At 36.1% G+C, this 22961-nt stretch overlaps 1 protein-coding gene across 1 annotated transcript in view; it reads right to left on the reverse strand.

Annotated features, from left to right (window-relative positions):
* LOC117930727 (diphthine--ammonia ligase) overlaps positions 1-17897 on the reverse strand; it is a 44585-nt gene extending 26688 nt beyond the window's left edge. Inside the window, exons 1-5 of the mRNA XM_034851389.1 lie at positions 17745-17897; positions 17365-17436; positions 10441-10520; positions 1347-1572; positions 1204-1236 (exon numbers count right to left, since the gene is read on the reverse strand). Of these exons, the coding sequence (XP_034707280.1) occupies positions 1204-1236; positions 1347-1572; positions 10441-10520; positions 17365-17436; positions 17745-17822 (489 nt within the window). The 5' untranslated portion in view covers positions 17823-17897. The remainder of the gene's footprint in view (positions 1-1203; positions 1237-1346; positions 1573-10440; positions 10521-17364; positions 17437-17744) is intronic.
* Positions 17898-22961: the final 5064 nt, after the last annotated feature.

Raw genomic sequence — 22961 nt, forward strand, 5'->3', positions numbered from 1 at the left:
TTTCAGTGGCACATGTAACCTCCCACTCCCCAGGGTCTAATGTGATTCACCCACTGGTTAACGCATATCCCTCAATGATACTTATGGCTTTGTTGCTAAACAATTAAATTAGACGTGAGATGATATCAAACCTTTTTCACTCTTATTAATTCTACACTTATAACTTTCAGCACTCATAATTTAGCATTAAAGTTTTCAGTACTTAATTTTCAATTTTATTAAACACCACCTAAATTTTTTAACATAACTTGGAATTTTCAATAGTGAAACTCCCTTACTTTTGTTCTAGCTAAGACTCCTAGAAGGCTTTAATGAGACTAAAGTTTCCCATTTTTCCTCTTTATCTTTTCTTTTCCTATATTTATTTTACTCCTACATCACATGAAATTACACTTTTAGAGAAAATTATAATGGAAAGGGACAATCACAAGTAATAGCCAGCCACTCTTCGGAATACTTTTGTTCCTTCAGTCCCATTCATTTAAGATGAAAAGTGGTGAGCTATTCTTCAAGACATACATAAAATATCACAAGAACATAATCAAAAGGACACCACAATAGCACTCATTAGGAAAAGAAGTCTATCATTGTGAGTTCCTCTTTTGGCCCACCAATCATCCACCAGTTAGAGGACCCAAACATTCAGGTTTAAAAAGCAAACTCAAACCACCCGAACAATAAATAATCTGGCAAACCTAAGAATCCAATTTCAAAGGCCCCTTCTTCCCCTAAAACACTCAACAAAGAACACCAATAAGATCCTCCTCCACTGAAAGGTTTCTTATCCCCAAAGAATTCACTTTAGCAAACCTTCTAGCAAAGTTCGGATACCAGCTCCCTGCCCAAAGAACTAGATAGCTCGGAGAAAGTTCTAACCACACTGTTCCAACCACTCAATAAACAATCTTGAGTGGATGAGTGTGCCAATCAGCATGAAAGAATGGAAATTCATAATTTGCAATAAATTTCAAAATAAATAATAGTGGTGACTTATCCTAGAAGAACAGGAAAAGTACCTGAATGAAAATGCAGTCACTCAAAAAAGAGCTCAACATGAAAAAGCAAACTACATGCCCCAACTTATGACAGAAATAACAAGTAAATTACATCCAAATAAGGAGTACACAGAAAGAAAGAAAAATGTAAAAAAAATTAAAAAATAAAAATAGCAAAGAGAACAATAAGTTTAAAAAAACTGTCTACCTTTACTGTGATAGCCACAATTCCATTGGTTACCTAGTTGACACCAAAAGAGAAAAGGAAAGGAAACAAACAGAACCATCATTTGGTATAGAACTAATCCAGATTCTAATTATACATTACTCATATTAAGAAAAATACAATACCATTTCTTGAAGGAGCAAGGACTGGTCCTGCTTCCACAAGTATGCCAGGGAAACAAGACCTAGCCTTGAGCAAACATTCTCTACCCGAAACCTTTGGTAGTCAGATGCAATTGCACCAGAAGACACTGCTGTGATGGAGGGAATCTGCCTTTTTACTTCTTCCAACAAGATTGACATATCTTCAACTTCATCACCTTGAGTCATTCTATAGCTGAGGTTTTGATGCCTATGCAATCAAAAAACCATCAGAAAGTGAAAATATGCAATGAATACATTCAACTGTTCTAGCGAATATCGAGAGCTCCTTTCACAAAAAATCAGCTGTTGATGGAAAGCTTTCATCTTATAAAAATTCTATCTTTTTTTTTTTTTTTTTTGATCAATAAGTATATAATTGTATTGCAAAGAGGCGCTAAAAATTCTATCTTGGTTCACCTTAAGTTTGATTTGAGAAGCTCTTGGTCAAAAGAACTTGGTTTTTGAAATTTGAGGTAGCAATCAGGAAGATATCCATAAAATATAGTACTCCTTTCATGCATTGTCACACAAAAGACTCCTATCTTTTTGTATCAAAGTGTACCACAAGGTTGGTGTAAAACTAGAAAAAAGGGCTACTACTATATCTTTCTTCATACAATGCCAAATAACAAAATTTGACTTTATATCATAGTACGAATTCTTCACTTCGCAAAAATAAATAAATAAATAATCTTCTTAGGTAATATTTTCAGTCAACAATGTCAACTAGAAAAATTGAAATAATTTAAAATTTAAGTACAACAGAGGAAACCCTTGTCCCACACTAACCTTGTTCCAGCTAAGCCTCTGAGTGGCATCATTAAATTACATAAAAATTTTCAAACTGCTAACCTCTTCATAAAGAGATCTCTCAATGCCTATCTCATGCTAGTGGACCAATAGGTCATTGTCTTTTATGCAAACTTGGGTCACTTCAGCACTCAAATCAATCCAGGGAAGCTTATGAAAGTAGCAAGTTAGCCTAAAAACATAATTAGATGAAAAAAAATAAAAAGGTGGCTGATTCCTATAGGCAGGAGAGTTAACATTGGCAGCTTAGACATGGGAACTATGAAAGCTGATTTCTTGTGAAAAGATGGGCTTTAAAAACAGACTGAGTCACTGGCCAACACATCCACATATAATTAGGTTGCTTTGATATTTGCTTCTTTTTTTTTTTCCTCCCAATCCTTTTGGCTATCTCAAGTCTCTTCCTAGTCATAGCAAAACTGAAATAAATGACCAAACAAAAAACCATAGATAGAAAATCTGATTGAAACTAATAAACAAACACCAGATTGCCTCTCTTAGTCTAACAGTAATAAATGTAATGGATGGCTTATTGGCAGGTTTGAGACTACTTGAAACAAAACCACCCTGCCCGCCCTCCAAACCCCTAATTCAATGGCTAAATCTACCACTACCCTTGTATGATTCTTCTAGGTATTTTGAATGGAATAATGAATCATTCATTCTCAGGAAATGTATAGAGCTATATAGGATAGAAGTCTTCACCAGCCCAAGTATAGAAACTACCTATTTACACAAATAGAAAAAAGGAAGAAATATTCTATACAGCTATGACAAAACTAAAAACTGCAGAAATAACATCAAATCCGACAACACTCCCCCTCCTAAGGATTTCAGCAAGTTGTGTGTTGTAGGCATGTAGGGAATACAAACTAATCCATCGTCTAGGTTCTCCTTAATAAAGTGTTTGTCAACTTCCAGTGTTTAGTTTAATCATAATGGATGGGATTGGTGCAATGTTTATGGCAACTTTGTTATAACAATATCATAGGACATGCTTCCTAACTTCAATTGTAAAATCTGCCAAAATGCTTTTGATCCACAATAGTTCACAAATTGCATGAGTCATAGCTCTGAACTTTGCTTCTGCACGTGAGCAAGCTACTACAGCTTGCTTCTTACTCCTCCACGTAATTAGATTCCCTCCTGGGAAGGTATGATAACCTGTGGTTGATCTCCCATCTACAATGGAACCCGCCTAATCTGTGTCAATATAAGCTTGCATTTTCTAGGGTGCTGCCTTGAAATACCTTAGAATCCTATACATGGCATCAAGATATGGTTTCAGTGGGCATGCATGAACTGGCTTAACATAGACACAGCATAGGCAATGTCAGGATATGTGCGTGATAAGTAGATAAGTTTCCCAACCAATCTTTGGTAAATGCCTCGATCAATAGGCTGCTTTTCTTCAAGATTTCCTAAATTGTGATTAATTTCTACAGGAGTGGTCCAGCCCAACATCCCTATTTCTTTCGACAGATCTTGAATATTCTTCTATTTTGAAATGAACACTCCTTATTTGGACTTAGCCCCTTTGATTCCAAGGAAATATCTCAACTTTCCCAAGTCTTTGATTTCAAACTCTCTAGCCAAATATGTGATTTCAGCTCCATAATTTCTTCTAGGTTTTTTTCAGTGACAACATCATCATCCACATACACAATTAGTGTCGTTACCTTCCCTTTGGAAGAGTGTTTGAACAGAGTGTCTCATCTTGATTTTGGCTATATCCTCTCTTAATCATTGACCTTGTGAGCTTTCCAAACCAAGCTCGAGGTGATTGCTTGAGCCAGTATATACTTCTTTAATTTGCACACCTTGAATGTAGGAAGTCCATTTTCATACCAAAGAGGAATATCCATGCACACTTCTTCTCCAAAATCTCCAAGAATGCATATTTTACATCAAAATTGGTGTGACGGATGATCAAAATTTGATGCAAGTGAGAGAAGAACGCAATTTGTATTCGTCTTTGCCACTAGAGCAGAGGCTCTTGATAGTTTATGTTGTATATCTGAGTAACCTCTTTAGGTACAAGATGTGCCTTGTATCTTTTTAAAGAACCATCGGGTCTGTACTTGGTAGTAAAAATCCACTTGCAGCCTATTGTTTTCTTTCCTTTTACCAGGTTCATGTTTTCTCAAGTCTTATTCTTCTCAAGTGCCTTGATTTCCTCATTTATGGCTTCTCTCCAAGGCTTCATCTTTAATGCCTCTTAGACAATTGTCCAAACCATTTGTGAAGATAACTAGGTGACAATGCTCGCAGTTAGAGTGAGAGATTATGAAATAGCACATCACTCCTTTTCTAATAGCAATAGGTAAATTCAAATCTTTATCCTTCTAGGAAATTTTGTTTTTATTTTCATTACTTGTTTTGAAGTTGAAGATTAAGGCATGTGAATCAAGTGTGGGCCTTTGCCTCCTTGAATATACCTTGATGAATGGAGTTTTAGACCTCTCATGTGTGGCTTTTGGAGGCTTTTCTGGGGACAGGTCCTAACTATTGTTTCTTTGTAGAATCATCACATGGTTGTGGATCAACACGCAAACAAGGATCGTCATTTAGAGATTGGTTAGAACTTGGGAATTGGAGTTGGGAAGGATCATTATCTGAAGTAGATGAGGATTGTAGTAGAAAATGAGGAGTAGATTTAGAAGTCTGATCAGTTTCCTCAAGATTCAATAACCACCAACTATCTTCATTTCTAAAATTGCCATCCCTGTAAAGATAGTTATCCCCAAGGTAAGGATGACTCTCAACAAAGGCAACAAAAATGGTCACATATCTCTTCTTTGTACCCGGTGATAGCACTTGAACCCTTTTTGTATAGAATAATAACCAAAGAAAATACACTTGATTGCTCTAGGATTAAATTTCCCTCTCAGGTTGAGGATTGTAGTAGAAAATGAGGAGTAGATTTAGAAGTCTGATCAGTTTCCTCAAGATTCAATAACCACCAACTATCTTCATTTCTAAAATTGCCCTCCCTGTGAAGATAGTTATCCCCAAGGTAAGGATGACTCTCAACAAAGGCAACAAAAATGGTCACATATCTCTTCTTTGTACCCGGTGATAGCACTTGAACCCTTTTTGTATAGAATAATAACCAAAGAAAATACACTTGATTGCTCTAGGATTAAATTTCCCTCTCAGGTAGCTATGAACATGACAACTACACCAAAATATTTTTGGAGGTAAGGACCCTAATTGTTGGAAATTAGGAAATAAGGTGGAGAGTTTCCCAACAGGAGAGTTATGGTCAAGAACCTTAGAGGGCATTCTACTAATCAAGTGGACGGCTATAAGAATGGCTTCTCCCTAATAGGTTTTTGGAACATTCATTTGAAAGAGTAGGGATCTAGCAAAATCAAGAAGGTGCTTATTCTTTCTCTCAACTATTCCATTTTGTTATGGGGTATCAACACTTGATAGTGATGTAAAATGCCCTCTCTTTCAAAATATGAGATATGGTCCTGATTGAACTACTCCTTAACATTATCTGATCTAAGGGTGAGAATTTTTTGGCCAAATTGAGTATCGATCAACCCATGGAAAATGAGGAATATTTAGGCTACTTGAGATTTTGATTTCATGAGATAAACCCAAGTTGTTGTGGTGCAATCATCTATAAAAGTAACAACCTAACCCAACATCTATCCATAGCTTCATCATATATGAACCCTATAGTTGGTTTTCTTTCATTGTCAACAAGTTGAACTTTAACAAGAGGACCCATCACCTTAAGAATATAGACAACATGATTCCAAAATAAAGGCATCCAAACAATTTTTAAGACTTGTTTTTCCTCTACCTCCTTTGTCCATTTACTAGCTAACCACTTTTCAAAAGTGAACATCAATTTCAAATTGCGCTTTTGCATATGGATACTTTGTAGGTTAAGAAAACATGTTGCGAATTGAGTTATGTCCAGCCTAACCAATTCTCTTTACTTGGTGAACTCTCTCAATATATTTAACACCCCCACATAATTATAGATGAAACCATTCAATGAAATGGCTCTTGTCAAAATCCTCTTAAATGTAGGAAGTTTCCCAATATCTTCTAAAATGGGGTTTATGCAATGAGTCGCACAAGTCGTCCAACACAAATGCAATTGTTTTGCTTCTAAGAACTTTCCTATTTAAATTTTTAGCATAAAAAACATAATAAGAATAGTTGTTAAAAACTTGCAATACACAATACAATACAACAATATGATACATTTTTTATGAAAATCAATATGTATCATAATTTGTATCTTATTTTAAAGTGCATCTTACAATACATGTATGATACATGATATTACGATACAAAGATACATACATCTTCAACTATTTTCCATAATTTTTTGAAAAAAATTAAATTAATTCTTTTTTTATTAAAAGAATTTATTATATTAACTATTTAACATATACTAAAAGATTAAAAATTAATCATAAAAAGGAGAAATAAGTAAAATAATCTTATATGAAAAGTTGCATTCATATTTTCAAATGTTATATTAGAAGTCAAGTAAGTTTATTTTTACAATAAATAATGGAGAATTTTCATTTAACTAGTTTGAATGTTAACAATGAAAATGATGGTGATCATTGAAGAAAAATTTTTACTTGATCAATTAGTTTTTTTTTTATTTCTTTTTTGGTGGAAAAGAAATGACGATAAACCTGAAAAGTTGGAACTTTGAAGATAACACATATGAACGAACACATATGAACGAACAAACACACACACACGCATATATATATTAATAGCAACACAATAAATGCATATACCTAGTTAGAATTTGGAACTAAAAATCATAGCTAAAAATTGAAGAAGTCTATTTTCTGGATTATGTGATGAATCTATATATTAAAGTTATATTTTGTTAATTTGAACTTGTTAAAACATTAACATTCAATGTTTTCATATAATAGGATAAAAATAGATCCTACTATCTTCCATAAAATTGGATATATAATACTTTATACTTCATACTTTCACCAGATATTCACACATATACATATTTTTCTATTTATTTTTTACTATATAAAAAACTTACAATACATGATACGAAAAAATAGAAAAACGATACACAATACGTTTTGAGTTAACTATGATAATAAATAAAAATGATAAATAATATCATTTTTTTTTCTTTTTTTGATGGGTAAAAACAAGATAGTATTGAATAAGAAAAAAGTGTGCCCAAAAGGCAAATAGTGTCACAACATAATGTTTCAATTTAAATGACACAAATAAACCTAAAGAACTTTATCAAATGAAATCTTACCTACTAATAGATAGATTCATTGTCAGTTATTACTTCCCCAATGCGCTCCATAAACTTGTCTAGAAATTCAAATGTCTTTTCCCCAGTTTTCATGAATGAACTAGCATAAATGGACTCGATAAACATTGTTCCAACTGGGCAATTTACCAAAAAAAATCATCAAAGTTCGATTTCTTCTATCTATCTGTCCATCAGACGATAGAAACTCCATACTTCATCCATGCAACATTATGATTTTTTAATAAATTTTTTATGTACTCCACTTCTTTCTAAAGAATCAGAACTCTTAATTCATGATAACTAGGAGATTTCATATTTGGGCCATATAGCCCGAAAGCTTCAAACATCCATTTAAAACTATACAAATTTGCACAATTAAATGATATCCTTGCTAGATAGAAGAATCAGCCAATGTACTAGCATACACTTTCCCTTTCCTTTTTATCAAATACATCATCTATAGAACTTTGCTTCATTTTTCCCTCTTTCCAAAGTCAAACTGCTTTTTTTGGATTTTGAGACACAAAAGCATCAATAAGGCATTATGTTGTTGACTCCATCTTCTTATTACTTCCCACTTCACTTCTTCTATTACCAATCACTTTTTTTCCACTCAAATTGACTTCTTCAAGTTCCTTTTCTTCATTAATATCAACAAAGTTTTCTAAGTCTCAAAATTCAGGAAAAGAACTATAGTTATCTTTTTATTCTTTTTATTAGTCATGTACTTCTTAAGCTCTTCTCTTACTTCCTCCAAACATTTTAAACACCTTACAACATGTCCCTATTTCATGTTGCTTTACTCTAAAGATTCCACCTTTTGTCTTGTTCCCACAAAATAATTATGTTACTAACTTCGTATCCCTAAGGTCTTTTAAATAATTATATTTCTAAGCCGAATCTTCTTTGTTTAAACCCTTTGATAAGGTGCCACCTTTTGATGTCATTCACAAAATCTAAAATTTAATTAAAGAAGAAAAAGAAATAATTAAAATATAAGGGAGACAAAGCAAGAATGTAAAAAAAGTTTTAAAAAAAAAATATAAAAAAAAAAAACTTTTGAGAGTTTGAGTACGAATAAAAGAAGTTAAAATAAAAAAAATGTATACAAATAAGGTCAACAAGGAGAGGACTATTGCTAAATGATACCTACCGCACTTGAAATTAGGAAAGAGGACCATGGGACCCACGGTCTAGTGGAGAATTGGAGATACTAGATGGGAGAGGATGTGAATACTATATTGGTTTTTTTTTTTTTCAACTATGAGAGAGGATGTGAATACTATCTTGGTTTTTTTTTTTCAACTATGAGGGGCTAAGTGGGGCATGCAAGATAGCATAAGCATAGTGGTATGTTAAACAAATTGTATATGACCCTTATCAATAATAAAAATTCAATTTTTTATTGATGTCAGATAAACTTTAGATGAGAAACAAGTGAAAGAAGTAGGGGGCAGTGGTGGGACCCATTGAATGGATGGGTCACAGATAAGTTAAGGGGGAGTACTTTGCAGTGTGTCAGTAACTACACAAACAGAGAATAAAATAAAAATAAAAAAGGGCACCAATAACAGTAGTCACAACACAAGCAAAGAATAAATTTTTTTTAAAAAAAAGTTGGATTCAAACTATGAAGAAAAGAAAAAGAAAAAGCGTAAGAGAGTAACAGAGAAAGAGGAGAAAAGCTTGCCAAAATGCACGCTACCAAAGTTAACCATGCGACCAAAGTTAACCACACTACTACTGAAATCTTCTTCTCTCCACCTCCTTTACTTCTTGCCCAAAGGTAATTGTCAAAAACTCTCTTTTCTTCGTCCCTCTACCTCGTCTTTTTCTTAAGATTAAATCTTCCTATTCATTTTTGTTTTTCTTTTATCAAGGCTTTGTTTTTCAACCTTTCAAATTCTCCATACCTCAGCTTTCTAAATTTTATTTTTAATATTTTACTTCTTTTTTTTTTCCTAAATTTCCAGCCTTATGAAAGAAGGCAATCATTGTTACACCTTAAACTCTATCCTAAGGTGGATGCTTAAGTGTTTCCTCTTTGAAGTCACCTCACTTGGGTCTTCAAGAGGCAATTTTTATTTTTCTCACCTTGCCTAATGCCCTAGATGAACCAAGTGATCACCTTTGACAACACTATCTCCAATGCCCTCCAATACCCACATCCTCCCACATGCCCACAACCCAAGCATCCTTAATAGAGGCAATACCAAGAGGGGATGGAAAGTTTATAGTCAAAATTGAATCACCACAGCAAAACATCCTTCCAAAACTTCACTCTCTTGCCATTATCCACTAAAAAGCAAGTTCTACTTTGAAAGCCATCCAACCCTCTTCTTATGACCTTCCACAACCCTACCCTAAACCAATCCCTCGTGAAATTAACCACTTATTTCTTTTGTAAGCTTCCTAATGATGACCTGTTTCCATGGAGATTCCTTTTCTAAGGCAAACCTCTAATTACTTGAAGGCTTATTCCGATTACTTAGGTTAAACCTACACCATCATACTTTGACATTCTGCACTAGTAGAAAGTAATGTGAAAAGATTATAAAGTTGTATGTTACAACTGTACTAATTTGGGTTCTTATTTGGATTGGTTATCATTGTGATTCATTGAAAGCAAATTAAACCCCTTGACGGGTTTCCAATGAAAATGAAAGGGGAAAACCTCACAAATTTGTAAAGGTGAATCATTTATGTTTCTGTGCAGGTTGATTGTCAAATCAAATTAAACACAAGCAGTCCTTTCTGAAAATCAGTGTCTTTTTAAAAATATATGGCAATCACCCATATCTATTATAATAAACAAATATCACAAATGAACAAATGTAATAATCTGACACTACAAGGACATTAACTTTCTAGTTGATATTGAGATGAAATTGCATCAGTAGCTTCCCAAAAATAAGACATTTGGTTTTACATAAAAAATAAATAAATATTAAAAATTAAAAAATATATCCCAATTAAAGAGCTCACCTTGTGGATCCTTGTATTCTCCTTCGGAACAATGGCACTCCCATGCATTTCGCATAGCTGACAACAATTTGGTGCCCAACCTAACAAAAACCAACCAAATAATCAACAAATCACAATGAAAGAAATGCCCACATGCACTTCATCTTAACGGCGATTTCCGTTAAAAATTATGAACTGGTTTGAAACAATTGCATCCCCACACACAAAAGGTTGAGTGTTCAGTCATTTTCAAACAATTCCCAACCTAACCAAAACCAACCAAATAATAAATAAATAAATAAAATCACAATGAAAAGGAACACCCTAATACACTGAATATTAACTGTGTTTTTCTTCATAAATCAAGCACTGGTTTACACAAGAGTGCACACAATCACAATATTCTGATTGATATCAAATACAAATTACTTATTTCTATTTTTGATAAGTAAATAAGGAGAATATATTAGAAGCGCTTGCAAAATGGCGCAACAAAGTACCGAGTATACAAATTAGGCCACAAAGCAAGTAGGAGAAGAAAAAAGCAAAAGAAAACCTACCACCCTTCTACGAGGCTAACCCAACCCTATCCCAAAACCCCTAACAGAAGAAAAACAAACCGACAACCTCACAAGACAAATGTTGAAACCCTTGTGTTCCTCCCCTTTCCCCTGATAGTACGCAGAGAATTGTTGTAGTTAACTGAGCCCTCTAATTTACGAAATTCCCTCTCAAAACGGGAAACCGAACTATGACTCCTCTTGCTATCTAAACCCCTTAACCCCTCGCCCTTTCCTTGCCTCTAATTTTTTCAAAAGGGACCCCATCTCCTTGAACCCCACAACTAGCATCCCCAAGTAGCTGCTAAAGTTTACTGTTGAAAGAGAGAGAGAGAGAGAAAACCTTAATTCTCATTCATATTCATGACTACTTACAACTTACAATAGAGGAATATATATATACAAGGTTAGGTTAAACGAACTACCATATATGTGACCTATATTAAGAAAGGAAAGAAATATTGTACACTATAAATACATTATATTCAACACTCCCCCTCAAGTTGGAGCATATATGTCATATGCACCAAGCTTGTTACAAATGTATTTAATCCTAGGACCTCTGAGAGATTTAGTGAAAATGTCTGCTAGTTGATCATTTGAATTAACAAAACTTGTAGCAACACACCCTGATGCAATCTTCTCTCTAATAAAGTGACAGTCAACTTCAATATGCTTGGTCCTTTCATGAAAGACTGGATTGGATGCAAAATGTAATGCGGCCTGATTGTCACAGACTAGCTTTATCTGTTCATCTTTTCCAAATCTCAATTCCTGAAGGAGTTGCCTCAACCATATGAGTTCACATGTTGCCAAAGCCATAGCTCGATACTCAGCTTCGGCACTTGATCTGGCCACTACATCTTGTTTCTTACTCTTCCAGGATATTAAGTTACCTCCAATAAAAACACAATACCCTGAGGTGGAACGCCTATCTGAGGGTGAACCAGCCCAGTCTGCATCTGTGTAACCAACAATTTGGGTATGGCCCCTGTCTTCATACAACATACCTTGGCCTGGTGTTCCTTTAATATATCGAAGAATGCAGATCACAGCATCCCAATGGTTGTCACATGGTGACTGTAGAAATTGACTAACCACACTCACAGGAAAAGAGATGTCTGGCCGAGTGATGGTGAGGTAGTTCAATTTGCCTACAAGTCGTCGATATCTCCCAGAATCTCTTAGAGACTCCCCCTGTCCCGGTACAAGTTTGACATTTGGATCCATAGGAGTGTCAACAGGTTTACATTCTAACATACCTGTTTCTTCCAAGATGTCTAAGGCATACTTCCTTTGTGACATAACCACACCTGAATTGGATTGAACTATTTCAAGTCCCAGAAAGTACTTGATTTTGCCCAAGTCTTTGGTTTGAAAGTGGTTGAAAAGGTGTTGCTTTAGTCTTTGGATACCCTCCTGATCACTGCTTGTAATGACAATGTCATCCACATAAACTACCAAATAGATGCACTGGCTCGAAGAGTTATGATGATAGAAAACTGAATGATCTGCTTCACTCTGAAGCATTCCAAACTCTTGAACAACTGAATTAAAACGCCCAAACCATGCTCGAGGAGACTGTTTCAAGCCATATAGAGAGCGGCGTAACTTGCACACTAAACCAAACTCCCCCTGAGCAACAAAACTAGGTGGTTGCTCCATATACACTTCCTCGAGAAGTTCACCATAAAGGAAAACATTCTTAATATCCAACTAATAAAGAGGTCAATGACACATAGCTGCCATGGAGAGAAATAAGCAAACAGAAGCAATCTTGGCAACAGGAGAGAAGGTCTCACCATAGTCACAACCATAATTCTGAATATAACCTTTAGCAACCAAGTGTACCTTAAGGCGATCAACCTGACCATCAGAACCAACAGCATCCACCTATAGATTTACCAGGAGGTAAAGAAACAAGATCTCATGTGCCATTGGAGTGCAGAGCAACCATTTCATCAACCATTGCATATCGCCACCCAGGATGAGAAAGTGTCTCACTAGTGCTCTTAGGAAGAGAAACAGAGGATAAAGTAGAGACAAAGGCAGAATAGGATGAAGATAATCGATGGTAGCTCAAAAAATTATAAATAGGATGAGGATTACAAGTAGATCGATTACCTTTCCGAAGAGCAATAGGCAAATGGTCAGTAGATGACAGGGCCAGGAGGTGAGTTATCAAGTACCTCAGCGGAAGAGAGAGGAGGAGCAACAGCACGATGTCGACGATGATAAACCTGAAGAGGACGAGAGAGCGCATCTGAAGGGGGGGATATATAGGGAAGTGACAATACTTCAGAAATGGGAAGAGATTCAGAGGATGAGAAGAATGGAGAGTCCTCAAAGAAGGTGACATCAGCGGAGAGAAAATAACGATGAGTATCAGGGGAATAACAACGATAGCCCTTCTGAAGTCGAGGGTATCCCAAGAAGATGCATTTCGTAGCCTTAACGGAGAGCTTGTCCTGTCCAGGTGTGAGAGTATGAACAAAACAAGTACAGCCAAAGACACGAGGAGGAAGGAAATAAAGAGGTTGGGTAGGAAAAATGAGGGAATGAAGGATTTGGTCATGTAATTTAGATGAGGACATACGATTAATCAAGTAACAGGCTGTAAGAACAGCATCCCCCCAAAAACGAAAAGGAACATGACTATGGAGAAGGAGGGTACGAGCTGTCTCAACAAGATGTCGATTTTTACGTTCAACAACCCCATTTTATTGAGGAGTATGAGCACAAGATGACTGATGGAGGATCCCATGTTGGGACATAAAAGAAGTAAAGGGTGTAGAAAAATATTCCCGAGCATTGTCACTGCGTAACACTCGAATAGAAACTTTGAATTGTGTTTGGATTTCAGCATAAAATTTCTGGAAAATGGAGAATAACTCAACTTGATTTTTCATTAAAAATAACCAAGTACATCTTGAATAGTCATCAATGAAAGTGACAAAATACTGAAATCCTAAAGTAGACGCGGTCCGACACGGACCCCAAACATCAGTGTGGACAAGTTCAAAATGAGACTTTGCCCGATTATTCAAACGCTTTGGGAACGAGACACGAGTATGTTTCCCAAGCTGACATGACTCACACGCAAGTGACGACAAAGTGGAAAAACAAGGGACCATCTTCTGGAACTTGGAGAGACTAGGATGACCCAGACGACTGTGAATGAGAAGAGGAGCATCGGTGGAAATGCAAGCTACAAGAGATGAAGGTGATAGAGGCTTTGAAACTCACGCCCTATGTCAATCGTCTTCCCCGTACTCCGGTCCTGCAAGATCACGGATTTATCAGAAAAAGTGATAAAACAGTTAAGAGTGCGAGTTATTTTGCTGATGAAAATAAGATTAAAAGGACACTCAGGGGCATAAAGGACAGAATGGAGAGGTAGGGAAGGGAGAGGATGAGCCAAACCAATACCTTTAGCCATAGTTTGAGAACCATTAGCTAAAGTAATAGTAGGTAAGACAGAAGTAGTAGTAATAGAGGAGAAAAGGTGTTTATTACCAGAGATATGATCAAATGCTCCAGAATCTAGAATCCACGGGCCAAGAGAAGGAGACTGAGTAAAGCAGACAGAGACATTACCAGTCTGGGCAACAGAAGCAACAGAAGCTGATATGGCTGCTTGATATCAAAGATGGCTTCATAATCACTACCAGTAAGGGTGATACTCTGAGATGTGGAGCTCCCAGCGGAGTCAGGTCGAGATAGCAAAGGATCAGATGATTGAGCAATGTGGGCAATGCGAGGAGGCCGTCCATGTAACTGATAGCAACGATCTCAAGTGTGACCAAGCTTATTACAATAGGTGCACTAAGGACGTTGTCCTCGACCCCGATTGCCACTACGTCCTCCTCGAGAGTTAGTCTGAAAGGCTAACACAAATGAATCTGAAGGGTCATCAATCGACAAAGTCTGAGTAGAGGAGAGGTGTAAGAGACGAGCAAACACATCATCCAATAATGGTACTGATGGACTAGCAAAAATCTGATCTTGGACAGACTCAAGATTTGGACGGAGGCCAATGAGGGTTAACACCATAAAGAACTTGTCAGTCTGTATTTGTTGAGCTTCAGCACCATTAGTGAAGGGCATCAAAGTTAAGAACTCCTCCTTAAGAGACGCAATCCGGCCAATATAAGTAGATAGATCCATGTCCTGCTATCTCACATGAACAATATTATAAACCACCTTATAAAATCGTTGAATATCATTCGTGTATAATCCTTTAGCCTAAGTCCAAAATTTAAAGCAGGTTTTATAGGCACGAAGATGATGGAAAATTTTGGGATCAACAAATTGCCATAATACGCTGCATAATTGTGCATCGATCTTCTTCCATTGCACTTTGTCAACATCAGGTATAGAATCCTTAGGTGTAACAAGATGATCCTCATAACCTTGTCCCATAAACCAGAGTTCCACGAACGCTAACCAGGATAGATAATTCTCACTACCAATCAATTTTTCCGATGTGATAGTAGGAGATCCAGGAGATGACAGATGTAAAAATGGGATTTTTGGTCGTCATACCACTTCACCTGAGATTGAATCACGTTTGGATCGAAGACAGCCCTAAAGGGAGGTCAGATCACAGCCGTGGAAGAAGAACCTGGTATGTCGGGACCCAAACAAAGGAGAAAAGTGACTAGGGATGAAGAAGAGGCCTTCCCAAGGCACACATAGGTCTCGGCCAAGGAAGGGAGCTGCCGTCGGAGGCCGAAGAAGGCTGAAAGAAGACCCACAGAGGCTGAAATGCCAAAAAAATGGAGAAGCAGGGTTCGGAGAGGCCTGACAGAGGTTTAGAAGTGCAAGACAGCGCCAGACGAGCCTACTAGAAGAAGCTCGGCACCGTAAAGTGGGCCACGCACCGACACGTGGGATTCAGGCCGCCGGAGAAGAGTGGCGCATGGGAGGAGTGTGGGTGGGTGTTTGGCTCCGATCCTTTGAGAAAAGTTGCAGATTTCCTCTTTGCGCTCCTAATGATGTGGTCGGTGTCAGAAAAGTCGCCGGAAAATATCACCGAAAAAATGTTGACAGTGATGAGGGTTTTCTAACCACGATATGGCTGACCGGAAAGCTTTGGGAGATGGAAAAGGTGACCAAAATGAAACACGGTCACTGGATTGATTCTCGGAATTAATTACACGGGTAAACCAGAAAGAATAAAGTTTTCTCCCTTGGCTCTGATACCATGTTGAAAGAGAGAAAACAAAAAAACCTTAATTCTCATTCATATTCATGACTACTTACAACTTACAATAGAGGAATATATATATAAAAGGCTAGGTTAAACTAACTACCATATATGTAACCTATATTAAGAAAGGAAAGAAATATTGTACACTATAAATACATTATATTCAACATTTACAAACTTGTTGGGAAGGCTAAGCAGATCCTCTTCCTCTAAAACGCAACCAGGCTCCAAGTCCTCAAAGATTTCTGGCTCCTCACCTCTAACCACTAATTCCCTTCCCAATAGATCCTTTGCAACACTTCCCGCAAACTCCACCAAACTTCCATCTTGAAGCAACATCCTAAGCAGCTGACTCCCCAAATCCAAAAGCCTCGAAGAAGAGAGAGAAGAAGGGTTAGGGTACCTATTCACCTCCGCTACGAGGGCTTCATCGATGATTGCTACACAAGAACACCCCTACCCCGACACTTACCTTTCAACCTCATCTCCAACACCACTTCTTTTCTTGATCTCTTGGTTCTCTGCTGAAAGACTCCTCCCTTCCGGGAAGATCAACGAAAACCTCTTTCCCTCTTTAGTGATAACTGAACAAAATAAAAACCTCCCTATCCCATTCGAACGCCGCTCCAACTTGAACTTCCTCCCACCCTCCTCCCAGGAATTGCACCACCTCACCAAGACTTCATCTCTACAGAAAGATTCCACCCCTTCCAACAGACAGCGCAAACTCAACTCCCCAAACCTAATCCATGCCGAAAGACTTCTTCCTCTTTCCTCAATAATGCCTCTCAACTTCCCCCCACCACCTCTACAGAAAGAACAAAGGACTTTGAGTCCACTGCAACCCGACACATATCTCCACCTCCTACATCTCTAACCCCAACAAAAGAACTCCACAGCTATTTTCCCTCAAACTTCCAGTAAATCTATTAAAATTCAATTTACACCACAATTCTAAACACTAGAATTGCAAAATATCAATTCTCCCCAACCCACAATCTTTCCACTCCAAAAAGTGAAAAGAACTTTGTCTTACTTATTTCTATGTACATACAACCAATATGAAACGGCTAGAAATTGAACTTCCATTAGTTTGTTCAGCGGCATGATCCCTTTTTGCAGTCTAATTTGTTATTTTCAAATCAATACACACAATGTACCACAAAAACTTACAGTTTGGTACATGTAGCTGTCCAGCTCGTCCACTGAATCATCAGCCGGCAACAAATTAGCCAAAGCAACAATCTACATAAATCCAAATAAACACCATCTTACACACAAGAAAAAAAAATATTGAATATAAAAACTATGCATCCCTTTCCGATATAAATTCAATAAAAGCAAGCAGCATAACATCCTTGTCTGGCTGCCAAGAAAGCGGAAGAAAAGAAAATTTAGGATATGTTGCTTCGATTTCAAAACATTTATTAGCTCATTTGATTATGAGCATTTAACACAAACCAAAGATTCCAACTTCATCGTCCGTTTGGTTACTGAGAAACCGATAGAAAAGAAACGACAAATTGAGAGATTTAGAAGAGGAAAATGACAACCTCGTGGCCATATTGGATGCATTTCATCATGGCGTAGCAGCTATCCTTGCCGCCGCTGACAAGCGCCACCACCTTCATCTTCGACGCTGGCCGCAGTCGGGGACACTGCAGAAGTAACTTTGGGCTTGGAGACTTGGGAGTTAAGGGCTGGAATTCCGCGTCAAATATTCCCCCAACTATGATTTAAAAACAAATTACGATTTTCTTCGAATAATAAATATTAAGTTATAAGTTTACCTAAGTTAAAAAGATGTTTAAGGAAAAGATATTTTTTACAAAGGGATTTTATTTGACTTTTTTAAAATATATATATATATATTTAAAATGAAATTGTAAATTAAAAAAGAGGGTTTATACTTTCATATATAAAAAAAATGTCAATTTGTCAAAAAAAAAAATATTTAAAAAATCAAGACTCCAACTTTATTTGAAAAGGACAGTTTTTTTTCAAATAAAAGAATTTTGTCTTTTCAAGAAAATATTTTTACAATTTTATATAAAAAGGAATTTTGTCTAACTTTTATTCAAAAGAAATTTTCTTTGCAATTTTTATTTACAAAAAGATATTTCAATATGGGATTTATTATTATTTTTTAAAATAAAATATTTTATAACTTTATGAATATATATATATATATATATATATATATACACATATCTCGGTTTTATTAAAATAAAATAAAGATTTTCAACTTTATTTTTAAAAGAAAGATTTTAGATTTTTATTAAAAAAGTAATTTCCTTGACTTCGTAAAAAAAAAAATCCAAATTTATTTTTTTTTTAAAAAAGAAGTTTTATAGTTTTAATTTTTTAGGAAGGGTTTCAAATTTATTCTTGAGAAAAAAAAAAGTTCAAGTTCATTTTTTTTAATATATATATCACAAATAATTTTTAGTTTATTAAAAATGATTTTAAATTTTATTTGGTGAGAATAAAATTAACTAAAACCATTCAAAATGTAAAACTATGCAAAATATACACAAACTAATAAGAACATACACAACAAATAAACATACAACAAATCAATATATAAAATAAACATACAACAAAATTAGTAAATAAAAAAGAAATATTTATAGAAAAGAAAATGAAGAGGACAGGAATACACCCTGTACACAACAACTGCAGTGAATCAACCCTCGCAGCCCTCCTTAAGCTTAATACAATCTCAACAAGCTCTCAAAAAAAAAAAGTCTAAGAAATACAAAGAAAAATAGCCTCTTGGAGTCATACTCTCCCCTTTTTTTGCTTCAATTTTCTTTTTAATCCAAAAAATCAAGTTCCCCTCAACTCCTACTCCTGCTCATGCTGTGTCTCTAACTACTCCCCACTTGCTATTGAAACCATAAAAAAGAAATAAATAAATAGAAGTAAAAGTCCATGGCCAATAAGATGAACTGAAGCCCCATTATGCAATTAACATTCAAGGTCTAAAGCAAACATCCACGGCAAATGGGCCCCCCAAGTCTTAAACAATCAATAACCCAAATAAATAACTATGCAAGCCTAATATAGTTAATATGAAGCTCAATCTCAAAATAATAAAACCAAGTCAAAGCCCACAAACAAGCCTAAACCCAAAAACCAACATTGTGCAAATTAGAAATAAAAACCTGACCACTGTTTGAAGAACCCAAGTACAAACCAATGTCACGTGAAGAATGTGGAGGCACGTGTGTGGCAGTGTTCGTGTTGGAGCAGCAAAAAAATGCGTGAGGTGGTTGTAAGGTTCATTAATGGAGTGAAGAAATTAAGAAAGAGAGTGAGAGTGAGAGAACGAGAAGGATAAGTGGTGAGAAAGAGGTGTGCGGGCTTGGGTGGTGAGCCCATCAAAGGATGATGGTGAGGCGAGACCAATGACAAGGTAAGGTTGTTGGAGACACTATGGCTGGGTGATCCTACGAGAGTCGAGAAAGAGAGAGAGATAGTGAGCAAGTAAAAAGGAGAGAAAAGAGGGTGTGCCAAAACGGACGACATTGCCGACAACAGTTTTGTCCGCGATGGTGACTGGTGGTAAAGGTGTGACACAATGAGGAAGGCAATTGTGGGGTTTTCATGGGGTTGAGAGAGATGAGGGAAATTAAGAAGGAAAAATATGGTTATGGTAGAGAGTCAGAATGAGGTCAGAAAGTAAGATTAGGTGTGGACCCTCTATTTTATCCTCATAACACATATTATTCATCATGCTTGGTCATTCTTGCCTTGCTTTTTCACATAGTATGTGTGTAAGATCCCTTTCTACTTAATCGTTTATCATGCTTCTTAGTGGTTTGCTTGTTATTCAACTTGACATTGACTCTTGGGCCACTTTTGGAAACTTTTTTGAGGGATTTTTTTTTTTTTTTATCTATAGTGTGATTTTAGTGGCAACCTAGGTTATCCTAAAGTTTCAACATGTTTAGAGCTCGATCAGGCTCTTTTTAGTGAATTGAGACCTTTTTAAGGTCAAATCGGACATGGGAAACTGACTCAGTTGGTTCAACCAGTCAAAACAGCTAGTTGAACCAATCGAACCAACCAGTTGATTGGTTGCAATTGGTTGAATTGGTTATCTCGATCAATTCGTTATTGTGAAACCAAGGTTTAGTTAATCTTGATTTTGATAATAACAAAACAAGGTTTAGAACTAATGATCATATTTCAAGTGTGATTAGGCAAGACGATTTCCAAAGTGGCAATCACAAAGACAAATCAAGTCAATGAGAAATCATGAAGAAGAAGACCACCTCAAAGAGAAGAGTTTTTCAAGACCAAAGCTTCATAAGATCTCTTTGTAAGGTTGTTGGTGCACTAGGACTTTCATGCATTTCATTCTTTATTTATGCACCAAAATAATTCAAGAGTAATATTGTTTAAATATCTTAAGAATTGGATGATTTCATGTTTTCAACTAAAACCTTGTGTTAAATGACTTTCAAACTTGTGTTAAAAGGTTTTAAGTTGAAAAATGTTGGGTGTTGAGCCAAAAAATGGCTCAACCGGTTCAACCGGTCGATCGGTTGTGCTCGTCCGGTCGAGGACCGGTTGAGGGAGGCCAAAAAGTTTCTCTATCTTCTAGTGGCCTTCTCTTCCTGGTCAAGGTTGAACCTCAACCGGTTAAGGTCCGGTCGAGGTCCGGTTGAGGCCCAACGGTCACCTGCCAAGCATTTAATGCTAACGGCTAGTCAACCAGTCGACCCTTAGCTCGACCGGTCGAACCCCAAACAGCTAGTTTGGCTTTTCTCTTCTATAAAAAGGCTCCAATCTTCATTGTTTTAAAAAGCTTAACCTTCCCAAACCTTTCTTGATTATATTTGAGCCTTGGAAGAGTGTTTTTGAGTGCACCATTGTTCTACAACTTGCATATCCTTAGTGCACCTTTCAATCCTAGTTTTCTTGTATCATTTGAGCTTAAAGTTCTTGTGCTAGGATTTTTGTGAAATCTTTTATTTGTAAACCTTTGAGATGAAGTTTCTCAAGTGTGGGGTATCACTTGAAGGGTTGTTCAAGAGTGGGATATCTCTTGAGAAGTGTAAAGGGTACTTGGAGCCAAAAGTCCAAGAGGGTGAATTGAAACCATAATCCAATTGTATTGCTTGAAGGCTTAGTTTGGAAGCCTTGAATTAGTGGAACCTCAAGCTCGGGATTGAAGTTAGAGGAGAGTGGATGTAGGTCGAGTTGCGCCGAACCACTATAAACTCTTATGTTTGCATTCTCTCTTCCCTATTATTTAATTTATATGCAATTGTCTATATATTGCTTATTATATACTTGCATATAATTATCTCTTGCATTCACTTGTTTAAATTTGCAAAAAGAGACCATCACCCTATTCACACCCCCCCCCCCATTCTCTAAGGTGATTACCATAGGTTGGATTAGCCTAATTTTACTAACAGTTATGTTTTTAAGTTTTCTCTCTCATTTCAAATTTGATTCAAGTGTCATTTTTCTTTTTTGTTAGTTTCCTAACATTCCCAAGAGTGTTTTGGTAATCTTTAACGTTGGTTTGGCCCATAGGTTTAGTTTTTGTTTAAGTGGGTTTTTGGTAGTTTTGAGCTTTAGAAAAGATTATGACAAGTGTCTAAATCCCCACCCTCTCTTCCTCCATTAAAGGAAACCTTAGGAGCTTGTTTTGAGAGGATTTTTTTATGGTTCTTGAAAGGGGAGACTATGCTAAAATTTCTAGAGGAGGAAACTTTAGGGTTTAAAGATTTACTTTAACTTAGAGAAAAAGAAAAACTTGCTAGAAGCTAAGTAACCTTGCTTGTGAGGGTATTAATTTTTTAGTACTCTTTAGCTTCATTTTTGTTACCTATTTATAGTTTTTTTTTTTTGTTCTTCTACTGATTCTTCAAATTATTTGCTTTTGGGTGTAGATATTAGAGGCTATACATGGGATTGTTGGTTATTTTATTTATGATCTATGCTTATTTTTCTTCAATCCTTCTCTTGATTCACTGTGATTGCTTAAGAATTGATTTAATTGATTCATCTTGTTGTACAGTGGTTTTAAGATTTAGTTTTGTTCCATTTTGCACTATTTTGGGTACTTTTACCCCTTTTCAAGCTCATTGATGATTCATGAAATGAGTCCTTGCTTGATTTTGAAAATTTTGTAAGGGATTTTCGTTTTCCCCTATTTTTTTAATGATTTTTGAAAACATTTTTGATTAATTTTGAAATAAATTTGAGAGCCACAAAAATGTTTCTCTATTTGCCAAATTGGTTTTTCATAGAAAATACTTTTGAAGCCTATTTTGACTTTTTATTTTTATTTTCTTTTCAATTTGGGTTGTAAATATTGGGATTAAGTCCTTAAAAACAAGATATGATGTAATAAAGTCAAACTTGACTAACCCCTTGCTATCCCTTTTATGCATTGACATTGATTTGAGCATTAAGTTCATATCTCTTACATTGTACATGATTTCGGTGCATTAGGAGTTGCATAAAAGATACAAGTCATGGGTTTCTTGTAAGTAGATAAGTTGTCCATAACCAATTCATGGATTTAAGCATTCTAGTAAAGATTGTATAGGACTACCTCCTAATTGGAGGAATGACTTGTCTTAGCCGTTGAGATGGGTTTCCCATGGTGAGTACACTAGTGTATGTGATGCACATTTGATATGACCTACAATGAATCATTACGTAAGGCTAGTAGTTGTCATGATTCACCAAACTACTATACTCTTAGGAACCTTGGATTACTCCTTTCCCATGCCCTGGATCTC

Source organism: Vitis riparia, chromosome 14 (genome assembly GCF_004353265.1).
Source record: "Vitis riparia cultivar Riparia Gloire de Montpellier isolate 1030 chromosome 14, EGFV_Vit.rip_1.0, whole genome shotgun sequence".
Classification (NCBI taxonomy): Eukaryota; Viridiplantae; Streptophyta; class Magnoliopsida; order Vitales; family Vitaceae; genus Vitis; species Vitis riparia.